At 36.8% G+C, this 21,210-nt stretch overlaps 1 protein-coding gene and 1 long non-coding RNA gene across 4 annotated transcripts; both read right to left on the reverse strand.

Annotated features, from left to right (window-relative positions):
• Positions 1-3,810: 3,810 nt before the first annotated feature.
• LOC140009953 (uncharacterized) lies at positions 3,811-6,272 on the reverse strand. Its single transcript, XM_072056303.1, has 5 exons — positions 6,040-6,272; positions 5,152-5,410; positions 4,714-5,064; positions 4,546-4,650; positions 3,811-4,176 (listed from the first exon to the last, which is right to left on the reverse strand). Exons 1-5 carry the CDS (start codon positions 6,270-6,272, stop codon positions 3,811-3,813), a joined length of 1,314 nt encoding a protein of 437 aa, XP_071912404.1.
• An 11,161-nt stretch (positions 6,273-17,433) lies between these two features.
• On the reverse strand, positions 17,434-20,913 carry LOC113697259 (uncharacterized). Of its 3 annotated transcripts, XR_003449818.2 has the most exons (4): positions 20,659-20,913; positions 20,153-20,569; positions 17,831-18,201; positions 17,434-17,719 (listed from the first exon to the last, which is right to left on the reverse strand). It is a non-coding gene; the product is annotated as an uncharacterized lncRNA (long non-coding RNA). The 3 variants fall into 3 exon arrangements; XR_011817182.1 differs by lacking the exon at positions 17,831-18,201 and having other exon boundaries at positions 20,153-20,584; positions 20,659-20,908; XR_003449817.2 differs by lacking the exon at positions 17,831-18,201 and having other exon boundaries at positions 20,659-20,906.
• Between the last annotated feature and the right edge of the window lie 297 nt (positions 20,914-21,210).

The following is a 21,210-nucleotide window of genomic DNA, read 5'->3' on the forward strand; positions in this document are numbered from 1 at the left end:
GTTTAATTTGTATTTATGTGTGTTTTGTAGGTTACAGCTGTTAGGTTCATAAGTAAAGGATTATATTCCACATTGGTTCGAAAGATAGAAAAATAGCGCTTAATATGTAAGTAAGGCTCGAAACCTAATAGTTTAAACTTTTGGATCAGAGTTGGGTTCCTAACTTACATATTAGTCTCTTTGGTGGGCTCTCTTGATATGTTTCTCCCTAACAGGTGATATCAGAGATTTAGATTGCGAGACTGGGCTACTCATGGGCAAGTGGATCTTTCTTAGAGTTAGACCGGTAAAAATTCTCTTCTTGATGGTGGACGGAAGTGCCAAGGAGTTTGGTTGGTGTTGGACCAGGTGCACCATGAGCTTGGTAGGAGGTCCGGTTGGGGTTAGACCAAGGAGTCCAGGATTGGCAGGGGTCCAGAATCCAATTTGGATATTGAAGAAAAGTGAGTCCATGATTGGAAGAAGAGGTGACCTTAGATGATAAGGTGGGCTTGTGTTGAATATTAAAAATGGGCTTGAAGAAAAGCTTGTAAATTTGGATTTAATGTGAGGGGTTACTCATGAAAGGGGAGATTTGTTAGATTCATGAGTAAGGATTATGTCCCACATTGGTTCGAGAGAGGGAAAAATAGTACTTAATATGTAAGTAAGGGATCGAAACCTAATAGTTTAAGTTTTTGGGTTAGAGTTGGGTTCCTGACTTAAATATTGGGTTCTTTGGTTGATTCTCTCGAGATGTTTCTCCCTAACAACAACTTTAAGGGGTCATGCAATTCATCAAAAGTGCACAAGTATATCTCAATGAGGCAAATAGGGAGCTTTCATGTTCGTTTTTACTATTTGAAGTTTTTCATGCATGTTTACATTTCATGCTAATCCAAAGTTCATGCATGAAAATGTTGTTTCTAAGTGCAAATCAGTGTGTGAGATGCATTTTCTTAGTTGAAATTTGCATTTAAGTCTTGAACACATGATAACACTTGAATTTTGGCCTCTGGTCCTCGAAGAATCCCTGGCCGGATTCTAGCGGTTTTAGCTTCAAAAGTGAAGCCTGGGCTGGATTGTTCATTTCATTTCTTCTTCTCCTTTCTCACTCGCACACACTCATGCACTCAAACACACACCACCCACAAACTCCTATTTTTCACCATTAAATCTTCAACCCAACTTCATGAAATTACTCCTAACATTATCTAGAGTAGTTTTCATGGTTTAAAATCTTTCAAAAACAACTCAAAAGTTGAGTTTGAGCTTCAAGAGAGCTAGGTTTTTATTTTGTTGAATCTTTCAATTGGAGCTTGTTTGGAGCCAAATTTTTGAGCTATTTGCATCATTTACATTCCTAATTATCACCTAAAAAGTTTGAGATAACAAATCTTCACCAAACTTTGTCATTTCAATTTTTCCATAGTTGAATATTTTCTATTTTTGGGCAATTTCAAGTTTCACTAATGAATGAAGTTTAGTGTGCTTAATTGAGCTTATTAATGTTATTGATGATTGTTAGTGATAAATAAATCTTGGGCTTTGTGTTTATTGTATTTATTTGGTGCTTTTTAGCTAATTTTTATACTTAATTTGGCTTGGTGACAAATTTTGAATATTAAATGGCCAATATAGCATTTTAATTAGTTTTGTGGGAGTTTTATGATATTCATTTGAGTTTCTAGATTATCTTATGTATGAGAATATATATTGGTTGAATTATTAAGTAATTTTAGAAGTTGAGATGAATTAAAAAATGACCTTTAGTTGAAAAAATTCATGAATATACTTATAATATTTGTGGTTCACATTTCATGAATAATTAGAAAGGTCATTTACATTTTGATTTGGTGTGTTTACCTCCATTTTGGGATTACTTTGTACTTGAAGGGAACTTTGGAAATTTGGACAATAATGACAAATACATAAGTGGAAATCACTTTGTTCATGATTATTCTCATATTTTGTGAAGTTAGCTTACCTTTACTTTGGATATTCATGCAAATACTTGTTTTGTAAATTTAGCTAACTTCATGCTTTTATCATCCCTTAACCATTGTGTTGGTTCCACTTGCTTGCCTCTTTCCCATTTTCCCTTGATTTGCATGTTTACTTCTTGATGGTTGCAAGATTTTACTCTTAAGTTGTTGTTTTATTTTAATCTTGCTATTTTGAAGTGGTGTGCTAAATGAACTCTCCTTGCTTTGTGCTCTCAAATTTGGTTGGAAATCCATCACGAGGCATCGGATTTGGATGACGCAAGTTTAATAGGGGTGTATCACCTTTTACTATCTCTTTATTTTTCTTTTCTCACATTGAGAACAATGTGAAATTTAAGTGTGGGTAAGGGGAATATATGGACTTTGCAATTTTATACCTTGTGATGATGTTTTGTAAATTTAAATGCATTGAAAATATTGGAGTTATGTTTGAGAAAATTGCCATGTGGAATTTTTCTTGAAAAATTGGGTTGTTGCAAAGAGTTTCATCCAGTTATAAGGAGAAACTCTATCAAAATATTTTCAAATCTTTTTCAAAATTTCGCTATGACCCAAAACTTTTTAAACTATGTGTTATTTTGTGTTGAAAAAGGGTCGATTTGGTCAAACCATAAGCATTGTGATTCTCCTACTTGTTGAAACGATATATATATATATATATATATATTTCTCAAATGATAACAATTTCATTAATCAAATGCAAAAGTTACAAAACTGGAGCACTTGCTCCTACGTCTTTACTGGCTAAGCTATTCAGCCATTTAGGAAATGATTCCTGCCACAAATTTTCATCTACCAATTGAATGGCAAACTTTGCCAATTGGTGAGCTACACAATTACCTTCCCTTTTGATGAAGGAGAAGGAACATTCAGTTAAGTCCAGTTTGATCTTTAAAATATCAAACAAAATGACTCCAACGCTTAGATCTTCCGCACTCTTCACGTTAATCTTGTCAATTATTCCTTTGCAATCCGATTGTATCATAATCTTCTCCCAACCATTCTGTTTTGCAATGTTTAAGGCCTTCCTGATTGCCATAGCTTCCTCCACAGCCGGTTCCCCAAGTCTGTTTTCACTTACTGTCCAAGCTCCAATCAAACCACCATCATCTTTTCTTGCCACAATCCCCCATCCAACTTTCCTTTTTTGCATGTTCAAACTAGCATCAGTATTCATTATAACATAGCCTTTGGGAGGAGGAGTCTATCTACTACATACCGTAGCTGTACCTTTCCCAGTGCCTTTGGGAGGAAACTGCGTCGCGCCCTCTTCTGCCAAGCAAGGATGGACCCCTTTACAATATTTTGCGAATAAAAATTCTGCCCATAGAGACTTCTTCTGCCGAAAATTCCACTAGAGCTTAACGGAGAAGGCATCGAACACCTTCGCAATGCTGCGAATTCCAATCCCTCCCGCAGTTTGCGGCCTGCACAAATCCTCCTAGCTTATCCAATGGTACCTAGGGCCATCGCCTGTCGAACTCCATAAGAAGTCTGCCATCACTTTTTCCAGTGACGCGAAAACTCCCTTTGGAGATGACGTCGCTGCTAACCAGTGGATTGGCATTGACGACAAGATGCTCTTCAACAATACCACTTTGCCCTCAGTAGAAAGCACCTGATGCTTCCAGGACAATATTCGAGAGGTTACCGTAGTGCAGATATTGGCAAAATAACTCATCCGTCACCTTCCAATATATAGAGGACAGCCAAGATATTTGATTGGGAATGGCTTGTACAAGAAACCCATTATGAACCCGATCAGTGCTCGGCGTTGCGGTGGCAACGAGGGGTGCCCTAAAAAATAGCTCTTCTGACAATTAACCTACTGCCCCGAAACTGAACAATATCCATTCACCACCTTCTTGACCGAATGTATAGAAGCCTTCAGGCTACTCGTAAAAATCACGACATCACCAACGAAAGCCAAATGAGTGGCCATAGGGCATCCACTTGGTATTCTAAATAGCTTGAATCTCCTATGTTCTGCCAGAGCATTCAGGGACCGAGAATGGACCTCCGCTCCAATAACAAACAAGGCCGAAGAAATTGGATCGCCTTGCCGTAGGCCTCGTGTGGACTTAAAGAACCCATGTGGCAAACCATTCATAATCACGGAAAACCAGACGTTTGAAATCAGACGCCAAATCATATCAATCCACACCTCGCTAAACCCAAACCGTCTCAGCACCTAGAGCAAGAAAAGCCAAGAAACTCTGTCATAGGCCTTTATCATGTCCAGCTTGAGCATCACATTACCTCCTCGATTGGGTCTTTTGATATCACTCAACAACTCTTGAGCTAATAGAAAATTATTCGCCATCTGCCGCCCTGGCACAAAACCACTCTGCTGTGGGGAGATAATACGGGGAAGAACCCGAGCCAAACGAGAGGAGAGAAGCTTGGAAATAACCTTGTTGACAAAATTGCATAAGCTTATCGGCCGAAATTGTGTGAAATCCTGTGGACATGAAACCTTGGGAAGTAATACAATTGCAGTCGCGGTGATACTTCTAAGCAACATTGCACCACAAAAGAAACTCAATATAGCCCTACATACATCCTCAGTGATCACCTCCCAGGCAGCTGTGAAAAACCTTCCTGCGAAGCCATCCGAGCCCGCAGCACTCTCGGCATCCATTGAGAAGATGACATCCTTAATTTCCTGCAATGATAGAGCCCTAGTCAACATCTCATTGTCGGTTTAAGTGAGAAGCCTTAGGATCACCTCTAGCATGTAACTCGACGTCCTTCCCCCATCTTCTGTAAACAATGCCCGAAAGAAAAAAACGGCCTCATTACAGATACTTGATTCATCATCTACCCAGACACCATCTAATTTCCTAATTCGATGAATAACTGACTTTCTCCTCCTCTCAGTCACTACGGCATGAAAAAACTTCGTATTCTTATCCCCATTGCATAACCATTTAACACGAGCCTTCTGCCTCCAGAACTCTTCTTCCACCACCAAAGCATTTCTCAATCGAGCACAGGCCTTCTGTAGATTCAATAACAACTCGTCCGACAGATGAGTATCATGTGATATCTCGGCTTCAAGCACCTTCTGCTCTGTCGTCTGAATTGCTAAGAAAATGTCACCAAATGAATTCTGGGACCACTGGCGAAGGGCCTACTTAACCCGTCGAAATTTATCCGACAATACTTTGAGAGGCGAACCCGTGAAGGCGGTAGACCAGCTTTCCTTAACCACATCCAGAAAACCTAGCTTCGCAACCCAAACATTCAAGAATCTGAATGGCACCAGCTTACCATCCAATCTTGTCGCCGCCGAAAGCAAAAGAGGGGCATGGTCAGATGGATCTCTCCCCAAATGTTGCACGACAATAGTATTCTCCATTTGCATGGCAGCCGAATTGAGCAGCAATCTGTCCAACCACTTCCACACCCTAGCCATTCCTTGCCTGTTGTTGCACCAAGTATACTTAGATCCTGAGAAACCAGCATCCCCAACCTCTGCCAATAACATAAACTGTGACAATTCAACCCCCTTGGAATGCCTAAAAGGTAAGCCACCCCTTTTCTCCTCCGCACTCACAATAACATTGAAATCCCCCACTAGGAACCATGGCCGTACCTCCGACTTGTTGTGCAGCAATTGTACCCATAAACCCTCCTTCTCGTGGGCAGTGCACTTGGCATGAACAAAGGAAAAATAAATCTCCTCAGCTATCAACTGGGATCCGATGCATAATGTGAGGTGCTAATCAGATTCCCCAATCAAATGACAAGAAAATGCAGACTGGTAAAGCACCCAAACGCTACCCCACCGATTTGCAACTACAAAATCCATTCCCACCTTTACCCGAATCGTATCCATGTCTAACAGGTGAGACTTAGGTTCACAAATCGCCACCAAAGAAATAGAATACATTTTAACTAATTTACGGAGTCTTTTCAAGTTAGGGGCGCGTGAGACACCCCGAATATTCCAAAATAGGAACCTAATCATTAGACAAAATGGAGGAAGAAGTAGTTGATGAAATAACCTTAGAGCGTAAAGTACGATCAGATTGGAAATTGACCCGCGTACCTCTCTTCTTCAGTGGGCCACTGGAGGACTCCCACCCTGACGCACCATGGACTGCAAAAGCACCCAGGCTCTAGATTCAAAGCCGTTGAGGATGATGGCAGGTCACCCATTCGCTCCTTCTGCGGTTCACCCCTCGGAGAAAGGTTACCCACCCTTCCTTGCACCTCCCATAGCTCCTCCTCGGCTGCATCTACTTCCGAAACAATGCTAGAGCCGGCTGCAGGCTGTTCCATTCAGCCCAAGTCAACCACAATGACTCCCGCAGCTGGCGCGGAAGGTGCCTCGGCTGACCCGCTACCCCTAGCTAACGCCGCAGCGTTATCACCACAGCATTGCTCCTGCTCTACACCCTGCCCGCCCACAGTCAGCATGGCTTCGTGAAAGACCCGCGATTCTGCAACAGGCGGGTTAGGTGGAGGAGGCAGCGCCTCATCCACAGCCTGCGTCTCCACAGCAGCATATTTGTAGCTCATCTGGAATAATTGTAGCAAAAAGGATTCATTATGGGTGAGATGTGTGCATTCAATTTTGTTAAAGAAATGTAATTTTTGGGAAGCAAAAATTCCTACTAGTTGTTCATGGGTGTGGAGGAAGGTATTTCAACTTAGATATACTGCCCAACCTCTGATAAAAGTGAATATTGGCAATGGAATCTCAACTTCTTTCTGGTATGATTCATGGCACCCTTTGGGTTCTTTATACGAAGCATTTCCTGTATCTTTGCTACGAAGTATAGGATTAACTCCCAAATCGAAGGTTGCTGATTTTATAAAGAATTCGGGTTGGAATTGGCCACAAGAACTCTTATCTTTCGCCAAAGAATTTAAAGCTGCTACTCCTCCCGCTCTAATGCAGCATTTTCATAGGCAAGATTGTGTTGCATGGTTAGGCTCTTCTTCAGGTGATTTCTCTGTTAAATCAGCTAAAAAGCAAGTGGGTAACTCTGGGAATATAGTGGAATGGTTCAAATTGGTCTGGGGTAAGGGGCATATTCCCAAATTTGCTTTTATATTTTGGTTGGCTATTCAAGGCAAACTGATGGCAAAAGATAGATTGTGCAGATGGGGTGTTGCAAATATGTTCAATGGGGTGTTGCAAATGTGTCCCTTTTTTGTGTGTTTTGGGTGTTATGTGGTCATGAAAATTAATCTACTGGACACTTATTTTTATAATGTAAGTTTACAGGTTGTATATGGGGCAAATTCCAGAGGATGTGTTCGCTTTATAGAGGAACTATAAGTTGGCCACAGAAAATTCAATGGTGAAGCAAAAATGCACGGTCTGATTCTTTTGATGACAAGTTTAGAAGATTGGTTATGGCTGTAATAATCTGGCATACATGGCAGGAAAGGAAGAGGCAAATTTTCCAGAATTCTACAATGGCTCTATTGCAAATTGTCACAGCAGTGGTTAAAGTGTGCAGTCGACCTCTATCTTTTGGTCGAAAGTACCTCGCACTGAAGAAAACCTGGAGATAGTTTTGAAGCGGGGATTGGATCAAGGAATATTTGTCTGAATCTTTTTCCAAATAGGTTAAATCTCACTTGTCTAGTGATTGTATTGTGCTATTCAAATGCACCGGAGTTTTGATGCAGTGGGTAGTTTTTACTCCATTGTAAAGCTATATTTTCTGATATCAATAAAATGAGTATCTTTTACTAAAAGAAAATAGAAAGAGAAAAGCAAGGGCACTTTTGTGTAAAAAGGTCAAGAAGCAAAGTTGAATATGCATTTGAAGAGTTTAGAGGGGTAAATTGCAAATATGACTAAAGTTTAGAGATATTTAGTGCATTTAATTCTTAAAAGCACCTAATATTATTTGTGGTTTCATACTTGTCAACAAAGAAGAATGACGAGGAAGCTCAAAATCACCTCATTTTTCCATGAATGATTAAATTTACAAGGAACTGGCACAAGACCTTGAGTAGGTAACATCTGTTGGCTATAATGTTGCCTTGAGTAGGTAACATGTAAGAATCAACTATCTTGTGCATCTGTTGGCTATAACGACTGATTAGATGATTCATAATAATAATGCGTACGAAGTGGTGGAATATATGCAAATTTCTGAGCATGATAACAGTATCTAAACCCTCTATAGTAACATTATCACTGGTACTATTAGATGATGAACCATGACCATGTCTAGAGCCCAATGATAGTAGAGTCTAGGGATGGCAATGCGGGCACCCGCCCCGCGGGGGCTCTCGGGGATGGGGCGGGGGCGGGGGCGGGGGTGGGGGGGAATTTTTCCCCCCGTTTAGAAACGGGGCGGGGGTGGGGGTATACTCCCCCGCCCCGCCACCCGCAAAAAAAAATTATATATATATACTTATATATAATATATAATTTAATTAGTTATAAGCTTATGATAATGATATTATTAGTTAGATGTATTATATAATGTATATTAGTGTATGTAATAAAATTGATAGTATCAATTATACGAATAATTAGACATGTCTACTAATAGAATTTATTAATTAGTTATACTAAATTTACTAATACATTTATACTAAATTTCTAATTACACTTAATAGAATAACACTTTTTTCTCAAAAAAAAAGCACAAACACAATAATGAATTAGTGATTGTATTTGTACCAAAAGTGAATACTTAACTATTTTAGTTGTATTTATTTCATCATGTTGGATTGTATTCAAATAACTTTTGTTTGATTGTTTTTATGAGTTTCAATTGTAAAATTAAAATGAATAATAACTTGATGATGTGTTGATATTTTAGTACTTGATTATTTATTAAAATTTAACTCTAATAAAATTTTATTAATCTCGCGGGAAAAATTTTATTAACCCCGCGGGGCAAGCGGGGCGGGACGGGGGGAGTGGGAGGCGGGGGACGAGGCGGGGGCGGGGGAGTTTGTAGGCAGCGGGGCGGGGAATGGGGGAGGGGTCCCCCGCCCCATTGCCATCCCTAGTAGAGTCAAAGGAAGAACCTTTATGACATCTTTCAATTTCTTGTCTATATATAGCATCAACCAGCATGAATGTTAGTGAAATGTTTAAGCTGTCTAGATTTTCATATGGTCCATATAATAACCTATATTAATCTCATATGATTGTTAGGACTGTTAATGGGACTAGCTCGCCCAATCCTGGCCTGCTCGCCGAGAAAAAATTGGAGCCGAGCCTTATGTTTCATTAGGCCAGTAGAGTTTGTTTCTAAGTGTAATTCCCGATTCAATTGTGACTGGAACATGGACTATATCATTTCTTAGTAGGCCGAGTAGAGATTAGCCGTGGGTTTTACTGGGCTTATATTTTTTCTCTGAACTTGGACTAATGCCTGGACAGGTCCATTTGTTCTAAGGATGTTGTAATCATGAGTTCTGGAAGCCTAACAAATAGTTGCATTCCTTATCCCAAAAAAAAAAAAAAGGATTATTATCACTCTACCTCCTTAAACTATATCACTACTATCAGTTTACCCCTTAATGTTATCTTTTAATCACTTTACCCCCATAAGTAATTCAACTCAACATGTTAAGAAATTTTAGACAAAAATACCCTTTTATTCTATAGCATTATTACATTGTTATTATCAATTTATTCATTTAGATTATAGTGATACAATCACTTTAGTTTCTGATATTATTTTCTAGGCATTTTATCTCATCGTTAATCTAACTAGTAGGGTCAAAAAATTTTAAATATATTTACCCTTTTTTATATATAATTAAAAATAAAAAAATTGGAATTTATTCTTTTTTTTTCACTTTAAGAGATTGAAAAACATAAAAATAAAAGGGTTTTTTCAAATTTCTTTTTTTCCACACTTATTAATACTAGGAAAAGAAAAAGGGATAGAAATGAAGAAGAAAGAAAATTAGATCTTGCAAAGAAATAAAATAAAGAAAAGTCTAATATTATCGTATTACATTAAGGTTGGCGGGATTAGGATTGGAATTTGGTAGTAAACAGAAAAGTGAAATAATTTTAAAATAATAAAAGTATTTAATTCCTTCTTATTTGTAATTTTTAAAAAAAGAATTGAGCTCTCTCCCTCTCCTCCTCCTCCTCTCCATCTTTCTATTCTTTTTTGATATTAATAAGATTGCCAAGAATAAAGAAATTAATACTTTGACTTTTTTTCTTAATATTAAAAAGGAGAAGAGCCACTCTAAAATTTTTTATTATTTTTATTATGCAAAGAGAAGGATATTTTCTTCTAAAATTTTTTAACTTGCTAAATTAGTTTAATGGTAGGATAAATTGCCTAAAAAATAACTCGAGGGGTAAATTGGTAATGAGACTATAGTTTATGGGGGTAAAGTGATAATAATTTTAAGAGTTAAACATGTCTTTTTACTTTAGTTAACAAATTTTGTTAAGTTTGACCGTTAGTATTGGAGGTAAAGTGACTAAAAAATAACGTTAAAGGGGAAATTGATAGTGGCACCAAACGTTAACGGGGTATAATAACCCAAATAATAATAATAATAATAAATAACTAGATTTTTTTTGTCAAAATAAATAACTAGTTGCATGCCTTGTATTATCCCTAAACAATGACAGTTGGTGACGCCGGCCATGATAGCATTTTTCCGGTTGATACCAAGAACGTCGCGATAGCATTTTCCGGTGGAAAACTGACGACAGAGAATTCGGTCAATATTTTCACGTGGTCCGGTCAAGTGAAGTTTCTATCTGTCCAAATTTATTACTAGCCCCTTTCAATCAATTATTTGATCAATCATTGGAACCCTAAATTTGTCACAAAAAAAATAATATAAAAGAAAAAACAGTCATTGAATTAACAATTATATGTGCTCTTATGTCACAACACGTTATGGTCGATGTAAACTAGATAGAAGGTACATCAAAGTCTGCCAAAAAAACAGGCATGTTGTCTAATCTTGGATTTTCTGATAGCTTGCTTCACATGAAAACAACTATCATTATAATGTTATGTTAGTGACTCATGCAAGTTCCCAAATTGAGCCGGTCTACTAGAAAGAATAGTTAATTGCACATGATGAAGTTCCGATATTAGTATATAATTTTGGTCTCTCTCCATCTTTGGCCAAAATTGACGTTAGTCAATAAACAACCCGATCATGATCGAGAAGAGAAATTCTGTATTGGAAACATCAGACCTAACCCTTTATATGGGAAATGGGCAGTTCCGGAGTAAATTTTCTGCATCTTCCTATTTCCTAAAACCTTTATGTGAAAATTCTAAGGGGAAAAGAATAGTCTTTCAGCTGTCTTCTTTGGTACGAATGGACTAAAGTATACATGCTATTTTTTATGAAATAACAAAAATGATTATACATACTACTTGTCCTTATAATCTGATTAATCTTTTATTTTGTAAATATGTTTATTCGTTAAGGTCTTTTCTCTTTGCCGGAAAAGTTGAGCTTAACATAATTTTTATTATGACAAGGGATGATCAAGAACACGAAACGAGCAAAAAAAATGGGATCAAATCCAGCGCCTTAGTATATTATAGGTTTTTTAATATCAATTATTGATGAGGGTTATTTTGATTTCTTCAATAGCATATTAAAATGCTTCCCACAAGCTAGAACATATGTTAAGATGCTCTACTACACAATTTAGTACAACTACATGCAGAATATCATAGATTGAGTTTGTCTTTCTGACAATGATGGATAAACTAGTAAACAAATAAATATGGTTATATTGTGCAAAAATTTGTTCTGATTCATGGATTAGATCAGTTAAACCTTGATTCCTTATTAAATAATATTGAATATAATGCTGTCTAAATTTATGATGAGTAGTACTATGATGAATGTAAAGCTGTCTAAAGTTGATAATATCATGTAGCTTATCATGGCTTTTGATTCTAAAAGGTATACTATCTTTCATCATAGTAGCTTAAACATGCCACTATCCATAGGATGATGATAAAAGACAATAACTTCTGGATTCATTTTGACACCATGAAGTATAATAATGTGAGTTTTTGGGTTTTTTTTTCTGTTCTCTAAATAACCTTTTTTTTTTTAACTCGAACCTTTTACAAAGTAGAGGTTCACAAAAATGCTCAAAGTTTATAATTCTCAGATATTTTTGTATGAACTCCCATAAAGTAGCAAGAAACTAATCAATATATATAGAGTAGGTGCCACTTTTTTTTTGTGCCTTTTCTTTTAGCAGGGGAGAGGTGAAATTTAATAAATGAAAGAGGAAAAGAATATTTGAATCGAACGGAGTAAGCTGCACTTGTAGCATCTAAAATCAGATAATTTTCAATTTAGGATGCAAGGCATGACATTCACTTTCAAACCACATTTAGGTGTGTAAAATTCTAAAAGTTGCTAGTCTCATTTTTGTAGAGGCCAAACTAAATTTGCACTGATATCAACTAAAATATCGAATTCAGTATCCCGTAATTTTTTGATGTTTCAAACGGCATATGACAATATCATCCTAACCGATAAGACTAAATTAGCACGTCAGTCCCTAAATTTCCAAATTGTGCATGAAACATGGAAGTGATTTTGATTTAGTGGCTAAAATTGAAGCTCTAAGAATTAGAAATTCTGAATTCAAATCTCTTACGCCCTCCTAGTTTTTTAAATCCCACCTATTCCCTATTAAAAAAATTAAAAATAAAAAATTTCAGGAGAGCTTGGAGAAAGCAAGAAAAGGGGAGGAGGGGGAGGGGTGGGGAGTGTGGGTGCAATAAAAGGATCTTTTAATATTAAGCAGTATCCGTTGTTCAAGTAGTCGCAACAAGGGTTTTGGGAATGCATTTCACGTCTTTCTTTGCTTAAATCTGCTCGCATGAAAGAGAGCTTGGAGCTGGTATTGGAATGGGGCTTAGATCAGGAGCTGTTTGATTGGCTAACATTGTGGTTTTTTTTTTATTGTCATCTGTATAGTATAGGACAGTGGTTCTGATGTATTCGGAGGTTTTGCTCCTGTGTAAAGCAACAGCTAAGCTAATCAAGAAAATATACAATTAAAACACAATCTTTTGTTTATCAACAAAAAAAATTTCAATTCTGGTTCACTGTATTACTGCGTAAACCTGGCCATAAATATATGAAAATGTTAATTGAGAGTCACAATAATCTCCAACCCACTTACCCAAGTTGCTAGGTCAAAGTCATATTCCAACAAAGAAGCTATCTTGCATAAGGATATGAAGGGATCCATTGATCAACTCGTGGCAGAATAATTAAATTCCAAAAGGGTCACTTCCCTATGTCCTATTCCAACTTCTTGAAACTAAAAGGCGTCTTTGACAATAAGAATTAATTTCCCAACATGCGGATATTAAAAATATAAAATACAATTATATCTAGCTACAATTGACATAGATCTCAAGATGAATACATATTGGTGTGTGAAAAAAAGCATATTAAATTTGTCCTATTTGTCGTGCCTTTCAACCCCGGAATAGGGTTTTTAGAATCTGCTTCTTTCTTGAATCTGGAGTGAGCTGTATTTATTTATTCATATTGCCTCTTCAATGCCTTGGTGAGACAAAGTATATATATTTGAAGAAACTTACTGGTGTTTATTACGAAGGATCGAAGGAGACAGCCATGCACGTGAGCTTTTCTGGCAAATTAAAGGTCCTTTTTTTAAAAAAAAAAATTACCTTAAACATGGTTTAGTGATCTTCTTTGAAAAATTTGAGGTACTTTATTATTTTTTTATTTTTAGAATCTGCTCTTTTGAAATATGTCTTTTTGCACTGAAATTACAAAAAGTTTTATATCATGACTCAACACGGGTGAAGTCTTGAAAATCACATATTGATTATTGTCCAAAGTTTGAAATGGTTCTGCGCTGGTTAGAATCAAAGCATTATCCACATTTCCTTCATTTTCCTTTCTTTTTTTTTTTAAGGTGGCATTTCCTGCACTTATAGTTTGTAAAAACGAGACTTCCTGTTTAAACTGGCGTGCCCAAATTAACGACGATATTAATTTAAGTGACATAGGATAAATTACTTTTTACATCCCTATGGTTTGGTGGCTAATTATATAATTCACTCCTTTATGATTTAAAAACTTATATATAATTTGGTTTTGATTAAAGTGTCACTGTTAATTATTCTGTTAAAATTAACGATCAATAGCAAAAAGATAAAAAATTAAACTAATAAATTGATAGATTCACCCTTTCACTAAGTATAACCAATTAGGACCAACATTCTTGACATTTAAACCCTGAAGCTTGGATCACCCTTAGACCTTTTTCTTGTGGCTAAAAAATGAAAAGAATAGTGAATGAATCGAAAGAACGAATGAAAGCAATATGTTCTAATAAAAAACACCATACTTGGATGTTATCTAATATTACACTGCAACATGTTAACCAAAACTTTCATACCAATATAATCGCGATTAAAATCAATAATGAACTTTGCCAGCACTTAACGGCTTGCTAAGTCTTTTAAATGTAGAGTTTTCTTCCACAGCAGTTGAGTAGGCAGCAAAACATGAAAGGACAGAAAGAGAAATTAGATTCCTGAGCATTCACACATACAAAACTATGAGACAAGTGAGGATCCAAAGCAAGAAAAAAAAAAGAGGTAACATAGTCATCAGTTGCATGACTAAACAAATGAATTACAGAAAGATAGTGAACAACATGGTAACAGCTATGATATAGGAGATAATGATGTTTAATGATCTGCTTGATACCAAATATGTTATCCAGTCACATGTCTTGACATGAAGCGATCCAGTCAATACGTTTCAAAAACTTTGGTACTTAAATATTTAGCCATAGCCCAGCTTTTAAATAACACGATTTTGTCATTTCTTTATGAACAATAAATTATACACCTAAATTGCTTTATATTGAGCATCAACGTAACCTGCTTGTACATTGAGAATATTGAAAAATATTTTCGACAAAATTGGATATTTGTTTTTCTTGTGGTACACTTGGCTCTGACTAGGGCTTGAATTTGAGACTTATCAGCCCGCGAGACAGCTCTAGTGCCAGTGAGCAAAAGCTCATGGTTATACAAGTGAATTTATGTGAAATCACATGAACAAAAATAAAAAATTTATTTGTCAATAGAACTCACATAACATGCATCTACATATTTTTTCTTATGCAGATAACGCAGCATCAAGCCTAAATACGAGGTAAAACTGCACAAGTGCCAACAGCGCATAACAAACAAAGCAAACAAAGTCTATAGAGTATAACTATTGCTCAAAAAAAAAATGTAAAGGAAAATCCCAGCTCAAGCTACACGGCCTACACTCCCAGTTCTCCCTTGTGTTAGGAACCAGCGAATGAAATATATACCGCTATTATAGGAAACATTAATCCAACAAACCCATACAGTGGACCATACTTCATATGTAATTATTGAGCCATTTTCTCCTTCCATAAAAGACAACAGGGTGGGAAAAAATTTTCATTGCCCTCTTCCACAAACAACAAAGAAATTATTGAGCAATAGCAGAACACATCCTGAATCCTGAAATTCGTGATGCCGACCCCATGCCTAAACCAATATGAATATTCTCTGTATAGGAGACAACTCAGCCTTAGTTACCTCCCTAAAAAAGAATGCCCTACTCGTTTGTAGGCGTTACGAAATCTTGAAGAAACAACTTGTTAACCCAATACCGCAGCAATTCATCCAAGTGTGCATTAATTATCTCATTGACAATCGCATGGACGACCATTTTATATTGACATAAGCTTTCACTTGAAATTATTGATTTGGAGTCCAGTTAGATGGGATCCTCTGTCCAATATTTTGTGTCCAATACAAAATTACATAGTTTCACTTATTATATCTGCTGATGTGGCACATAAAAAAGAAAGGCCGTTTGGCTGCCTTATGCTTCTTCTTTTTTCTTTTTTTTGGGTTTCCTTTGTTTACGTAACTTTGTTACAATTTCCAAAACCCTATTGGTACCTTTACAATTCTCAAAACCTATTGCCACCTTTTTCTGCCTAAAAGATGAAGGAAGTTTTTCAACAAAACAATTTTTTTCTTTCTGGTGTAAGTGAAAGTAAACAATTTTGAGAACAAAAAGAAAGAAGAAGAAGTATAAGACAGACACACAACCTTTCTTTTTTATGTGCCACATCAGCAGATATAATAAGTGGAATTACGTAATTTTGTATTGGACAAAAAAGTGGACACAAAATATTGGACAGAGGATCCCGTCTGGAGTCCAGTCTCCTGACCTACCTAAGCTTATACTGCATTCCACAGGCCTCTAGGCCTATACGTAGAAACCAACTTTTCTTACAGATTCGTCTTTTCCAAGATTAATTCCAAAATAATATCGGTAGTGTTATTTTTGCATCAAAGCAAATGGAGCCATTTAGAAAATTTTCCGCAGAATACTTGGAAGCTCATCTTGGTGAAGATGGTGAATTAGAGTTTTTCTCGGAAGAAAACAATTTGTTTCCACCATTTCTGGATTAGCTTTGGTCTAGTTGGTTCCCTCTTGAAAACTTTTCTGGCCCTAGGGAATATTCTTCCTCAGCCCTTGAATCTGAATACCCTGTTGGAGATTCACAACCTCCCTCTATAGTCCCTGATCAATTACACAATGGTAAATCCCCATGTACATCAACTCAAAAACGTAAGATCCCTAGTTTAGCCGCACGAGGATTGCGATGCAGAAAAAATTTGCTGGCAGATAAGAGGCATCGAGAGACTCTCAAGCAATTCATCGTTTTATCTACTCTTCTTCCTGGCATAACAAAGGTAATCTAATTAATGATTCTTCGTTAAAGGGGAAAGGGAAGATCAACGAAAACAATAGTGCATAAAGAACATATTCATGTATATCTTGGAGGTTTTGCTAAATATATATGTTTTTCTTAGACGGACAAAATTTCAATCATAGAAGAAGCTGTCAAGCACATCAGGCAACTCAAAGAAGAGATTGACAAACTAACACTACAAGAAAATTGCGTTTCTGTGACAGGCGAAAGTCGTCACTAAAAATTCAGAAGTTGTCACAAAAAAAGCTTGTGACGACTTTTACTACTGTCACAGAGCTGTCACTAGTTCTATGTTACAAAAGGGGGTCCATGTGACGACTATTGTAAGTCGTCACAAACGATTTCGCTTTTGTGATGACTCTTGTCGTCACTCATTGTTGTACATTGTGTGACGACTTTTATTGTCACTAAACTGGCTAAATTCTTGTCATAGTCAACCCTTGGAGTTGTCACATTATGCTTCCGTTCAGTGACGACTTTTATTGTCATTGTTTTCCATCCATAAAAAGTGACGACTTTCTAGTGTCACTAGTAAAACTTGTTGGCAGTGACAACTTTTTTATTGTCATTTATTTTTTTGTAAAAAGCAATAAGCTAATGTTAATTACGCAACATAGCTACCAACAATCACAAAACGTTCATTGAGTAGCAAGGAGAAAAAAAAGCCAACCTACGAAAAGAAAACCAACATTCATTTCCAATAGAAGATCAACCGAAATACATATATATATAAATGTTGCCTCAAATGAGTCATAAACCATGCACCATCCAAAATAAGCCATTCAGTTACAATACTAGTGATTTCCCATCCACAATAGAGAGTAGTAAAGTTCTATACAAAAATATGAGCACGATTCCCATCTAGAACAAAACATGAGCACGATAGGCCTTGTAGTCTTCAATTCAAAAACCATCTTCACAGCAATGACTGGCTTCTTCTTCTTGGGAATCGTGTTAGAACCTACACGTTACCAAAATTGAAGCAATGAGCACTGGTGTTAAAACTGGAACTATACTTCTAGATAGGCACCATATTATAAAAACTAATGTACACTGTTCAAATGACACTAACCAAAGAAAAGGTCATCGCCATCTAAAATGCCTTGACAGTACGTTATGGCTAGATTAGTGTTATACCATCAATTCTGGTTTGACATCCTCCTCTCCATCCCCATGTTTAGTACTATCCCCACAATTTTGGTGTCGAAATTGTTCCCCATGGTGTATCCATCTTGTGTAGCTTTTACGAATGCCTTGAGTCAATAAGTGATCCTCCACAACTGTTTTAGTTTGGTTACAAAAATTATTGCATTGTGTACATGGGCATGGGATTTTCTGAGTGTCAACTTTTTGAGAATATGCAAACTTGAGGAAATTTTTGACTCCGAGTTCATAAGCCTTGTCCTTCCTATTGCTAATCTTCATCCAAGTTTTATCCATGTCCTAGATATACACACATCAGCCTTTAGTACAAAATACTTTTCTAATATCAAACTAAAGAGAATAATTTGTTAACTAGCCTTTTCAAAAATTAAGGCTACAAGTCATATGAAAAGCAGCCATAAAAGTAATATGAAAATTCATATGAAAAGCCATGAAATCAGTATCATATATCAAGAAAAGTAATATGTATAGCAGCCACGAAATGAACATGAAATTAACCATGAAAAGCTCGGATTGAATTGAAGCCTGTGGCATTTGTCAGATTACAAATTTCTCAGATAGCAGACGTGGCATATGAAATTGAGGGAGCTACAAATCAACGTATATAGCTTTAGTATACGAGCTAATGCTAGAGTCATGTAGAAAGCTGAAAGAAAAACCCCAAGAGAGCAAGGTCAGCTTCATTCAGAACAAATTTAGCTTGATGATCTAATAGCCTAACAGAATGTATCTGCGACAACAAAGACACTCAGAAGCCACATGCGTGCACTTGCTCATAAACACAAGGCATGAAATTTATCTTGCTATATTAACTAACCAATTGCTTTACCTTTCCTCTCTTTTTTTTTCCTTTTTCCGACAATGAAACCCACACTTCAACTCGGATTCCGGGGGGGGGGGGGGGGGGGGGGGGAATAGGGATCGATGCATGTTTTCCGCAGACCTCACTTTTTTGCATTAAATGAGAAGTGTCACTTTTGTTTCTTGGGGTTTTACTTATTCAAAGACCAGAAATAAAGGCAGACATACACATTTTATTGCCTGCCCCTTTCTGCTGAAACAGCAGGGCCAATTAATGGGGTAGGAACCGAAAACGAAAAGGAGAACTTAGATCCCAATATGTTAATGCCAGGGAGTCCGGGAATCGACATTGTTGACTTGCACATTTCTTTAGGCAAATGCTAAACAGTAAACACACAGAAGCCACAAACTCTTACCAGTCCACATCTCCAAAGTCCAAACCATTCCTTGCATCCACATTGCACTGGCTTTTAACAAAAAGACTTGGAAGAGGTGAAAGAAAAACATAAAAACTTTCGTGACTTCATCATATGCATTTATGCTTGTGCACCTCCATTCATTGTATTCTAACTACCCAAAATAAATGAAGTAACTAAACACAAGCATTTTTTGTCACTAGTATTGATTCGCATTCTACAGGTGGGACAAAGATTAAGGTGATAGAAACATAAAGACCAAAAGATAAAACATAAATGAGAAAAATAAGAAAGTACTAGAAACTTTAGAGTTGAGATTATGCTGTAACATTTTTTTTATGTGATATATGATAGATAAAAAGATAATTAAAAAAATAAAAAAATAATTAAGAAGAATACATGTGATGAAACGTAAAATTTAAATTTAAAAAAAAAAAAAAAAACAGGACCTATCCAAACATAGTCAATTGTTGAGCATTTCAACGAACAACTTCACATGATACCATACTACTATTAGTAAATAGGACTTGTATTTTTTTCCCCCTCTCGTAACATCAATTCGGACTCAAACATAGGGCAGCATAAAAACAGAAAAAGTGCAAAAACCAGCACGTCAGAGCCTCTCAAGACTCTGTTTTCTACCATGAAAAATTAGCTATCATGTTCGGACAAACACTGAACTAGCCGAATGTTCCTTTTTCTCACACGCAAAACGCAAGCAAAATCATCTTCAAGTAGAACTCTCAACTGGGCATTTCATCGAACAGGTCAGGGGTATAAAGAATTTCGCCAATCCTTTGCTCAATTTGAAGTTAATCAGCCCCAAAATTTACAGCATCCCAATCAAATTTCTCACACAACAGAAATTATAGCCCCACATGAATACATAGACGTCAGAAAAGGATAAAAGTTTTACTAAAAAGAAGAAAGGAAGAGAAAATCAGGTCAATACCTCTCATTTTCACCCATCCGCTAACAAAATTAAAGAGAGGAATGGAGAAAGGGAACCTTACCAAGCTTTTGCGGTGAGGACTTGCAGGTGGTGGTGGTGGATTCTGGTGGCAGCAGCGGCAACAGCAACTCCTTGCTGATTCCTTCGATTCTTGGTTTTCCTTTGCTCTGTTTTCTTGTCGAAGCTCTTCCCTTTTTCCACCCCTCTTTTTTCAATTTTTCTTCCGTCTACTCTCTGGCTCTCTCTCTCTCTTTTTGCTCTGTTTTCTTTTTCCTTTCTCCAAACCTCCTCCCTTTTTCCGTTCAGCCGAAGACCTCCTCTCCTTTTTTTCTTTCATCCAACCAAATTAATGCAGTCAAAATATGTTCGCATTTCATAGCTCCTCAAAGAAAGCCGGTTCTGACCATCCCTAACACTGTTAATACTCCAGATCGCAAGTGTTTCGGATGCGATTTGGCCAAGAGTATTATCTTCCCCACTGCTAATTAACAATCTAATTCATAAATTAGTCTTTACAATAGAAGGCTGAGCAGCTTTTGAAAGCAAAAAAAAAAAAAAAACACATACCGCACAATTAGCTGAAAAGGGGGTCGGAGAAAAGTCTAAACTAAAGTCGCGGAACGAGGAGGGAGCTTGGAAGTGTTCTGACTTCGCTTCTTCGGCGAGCTTGACCTGAAGATTGGCACTCGTCAATGGTGCTTTAGAGGAGCATTTTGCGGAAGCAGAAGGTGTTAGAGGTCCAGAGTTTTTCGGTGTTCACCATAGGAAGGAAAGATTGAGAATGAAATTTGTCTAAGTGTTGGAAGAGAGAAGCGGCGAGACTTTTGTTTGTCTGTGAACAACCAAAAACGACGTCTTTTTGTAGAGATTTCAGCCACAAGCTTCGCGCCTCTTTCAGATTTCAGACTGGCGCTCTTTTTTTTTGGCATCTAAACACGTCTTTGAGATTCCAGGATTCACGCCTTTAGCTTCATACATCTTTTTTCTTTTTTTTTTTCCCTGGTAAAATTTTTTTTTTCAGGTTTCTTTTTTCATACTTAATCTCTTTTTTTTTTTCTTAATCTCATCTATAAATATCAAATAAATTATTTGATATTGGTTTCTTTTTTGTGCATGTAT

This window comes from Coffea arabica, chromosome 6e (assembly GCF_036785885.1).
Source record: "Coffea arabica cultivar ET-39 chromosome 6e, Coffea Arabica ET-39 HiFi, whole genome shotgun sequence".
In the NCBI taxonomy this organism is placed as follows: Eukaryota; Viridiplantae; Streptophyta; class Magnoliopsida; order Gentianales; family Rubiaceae; genus Coffea; species Coffea arabica.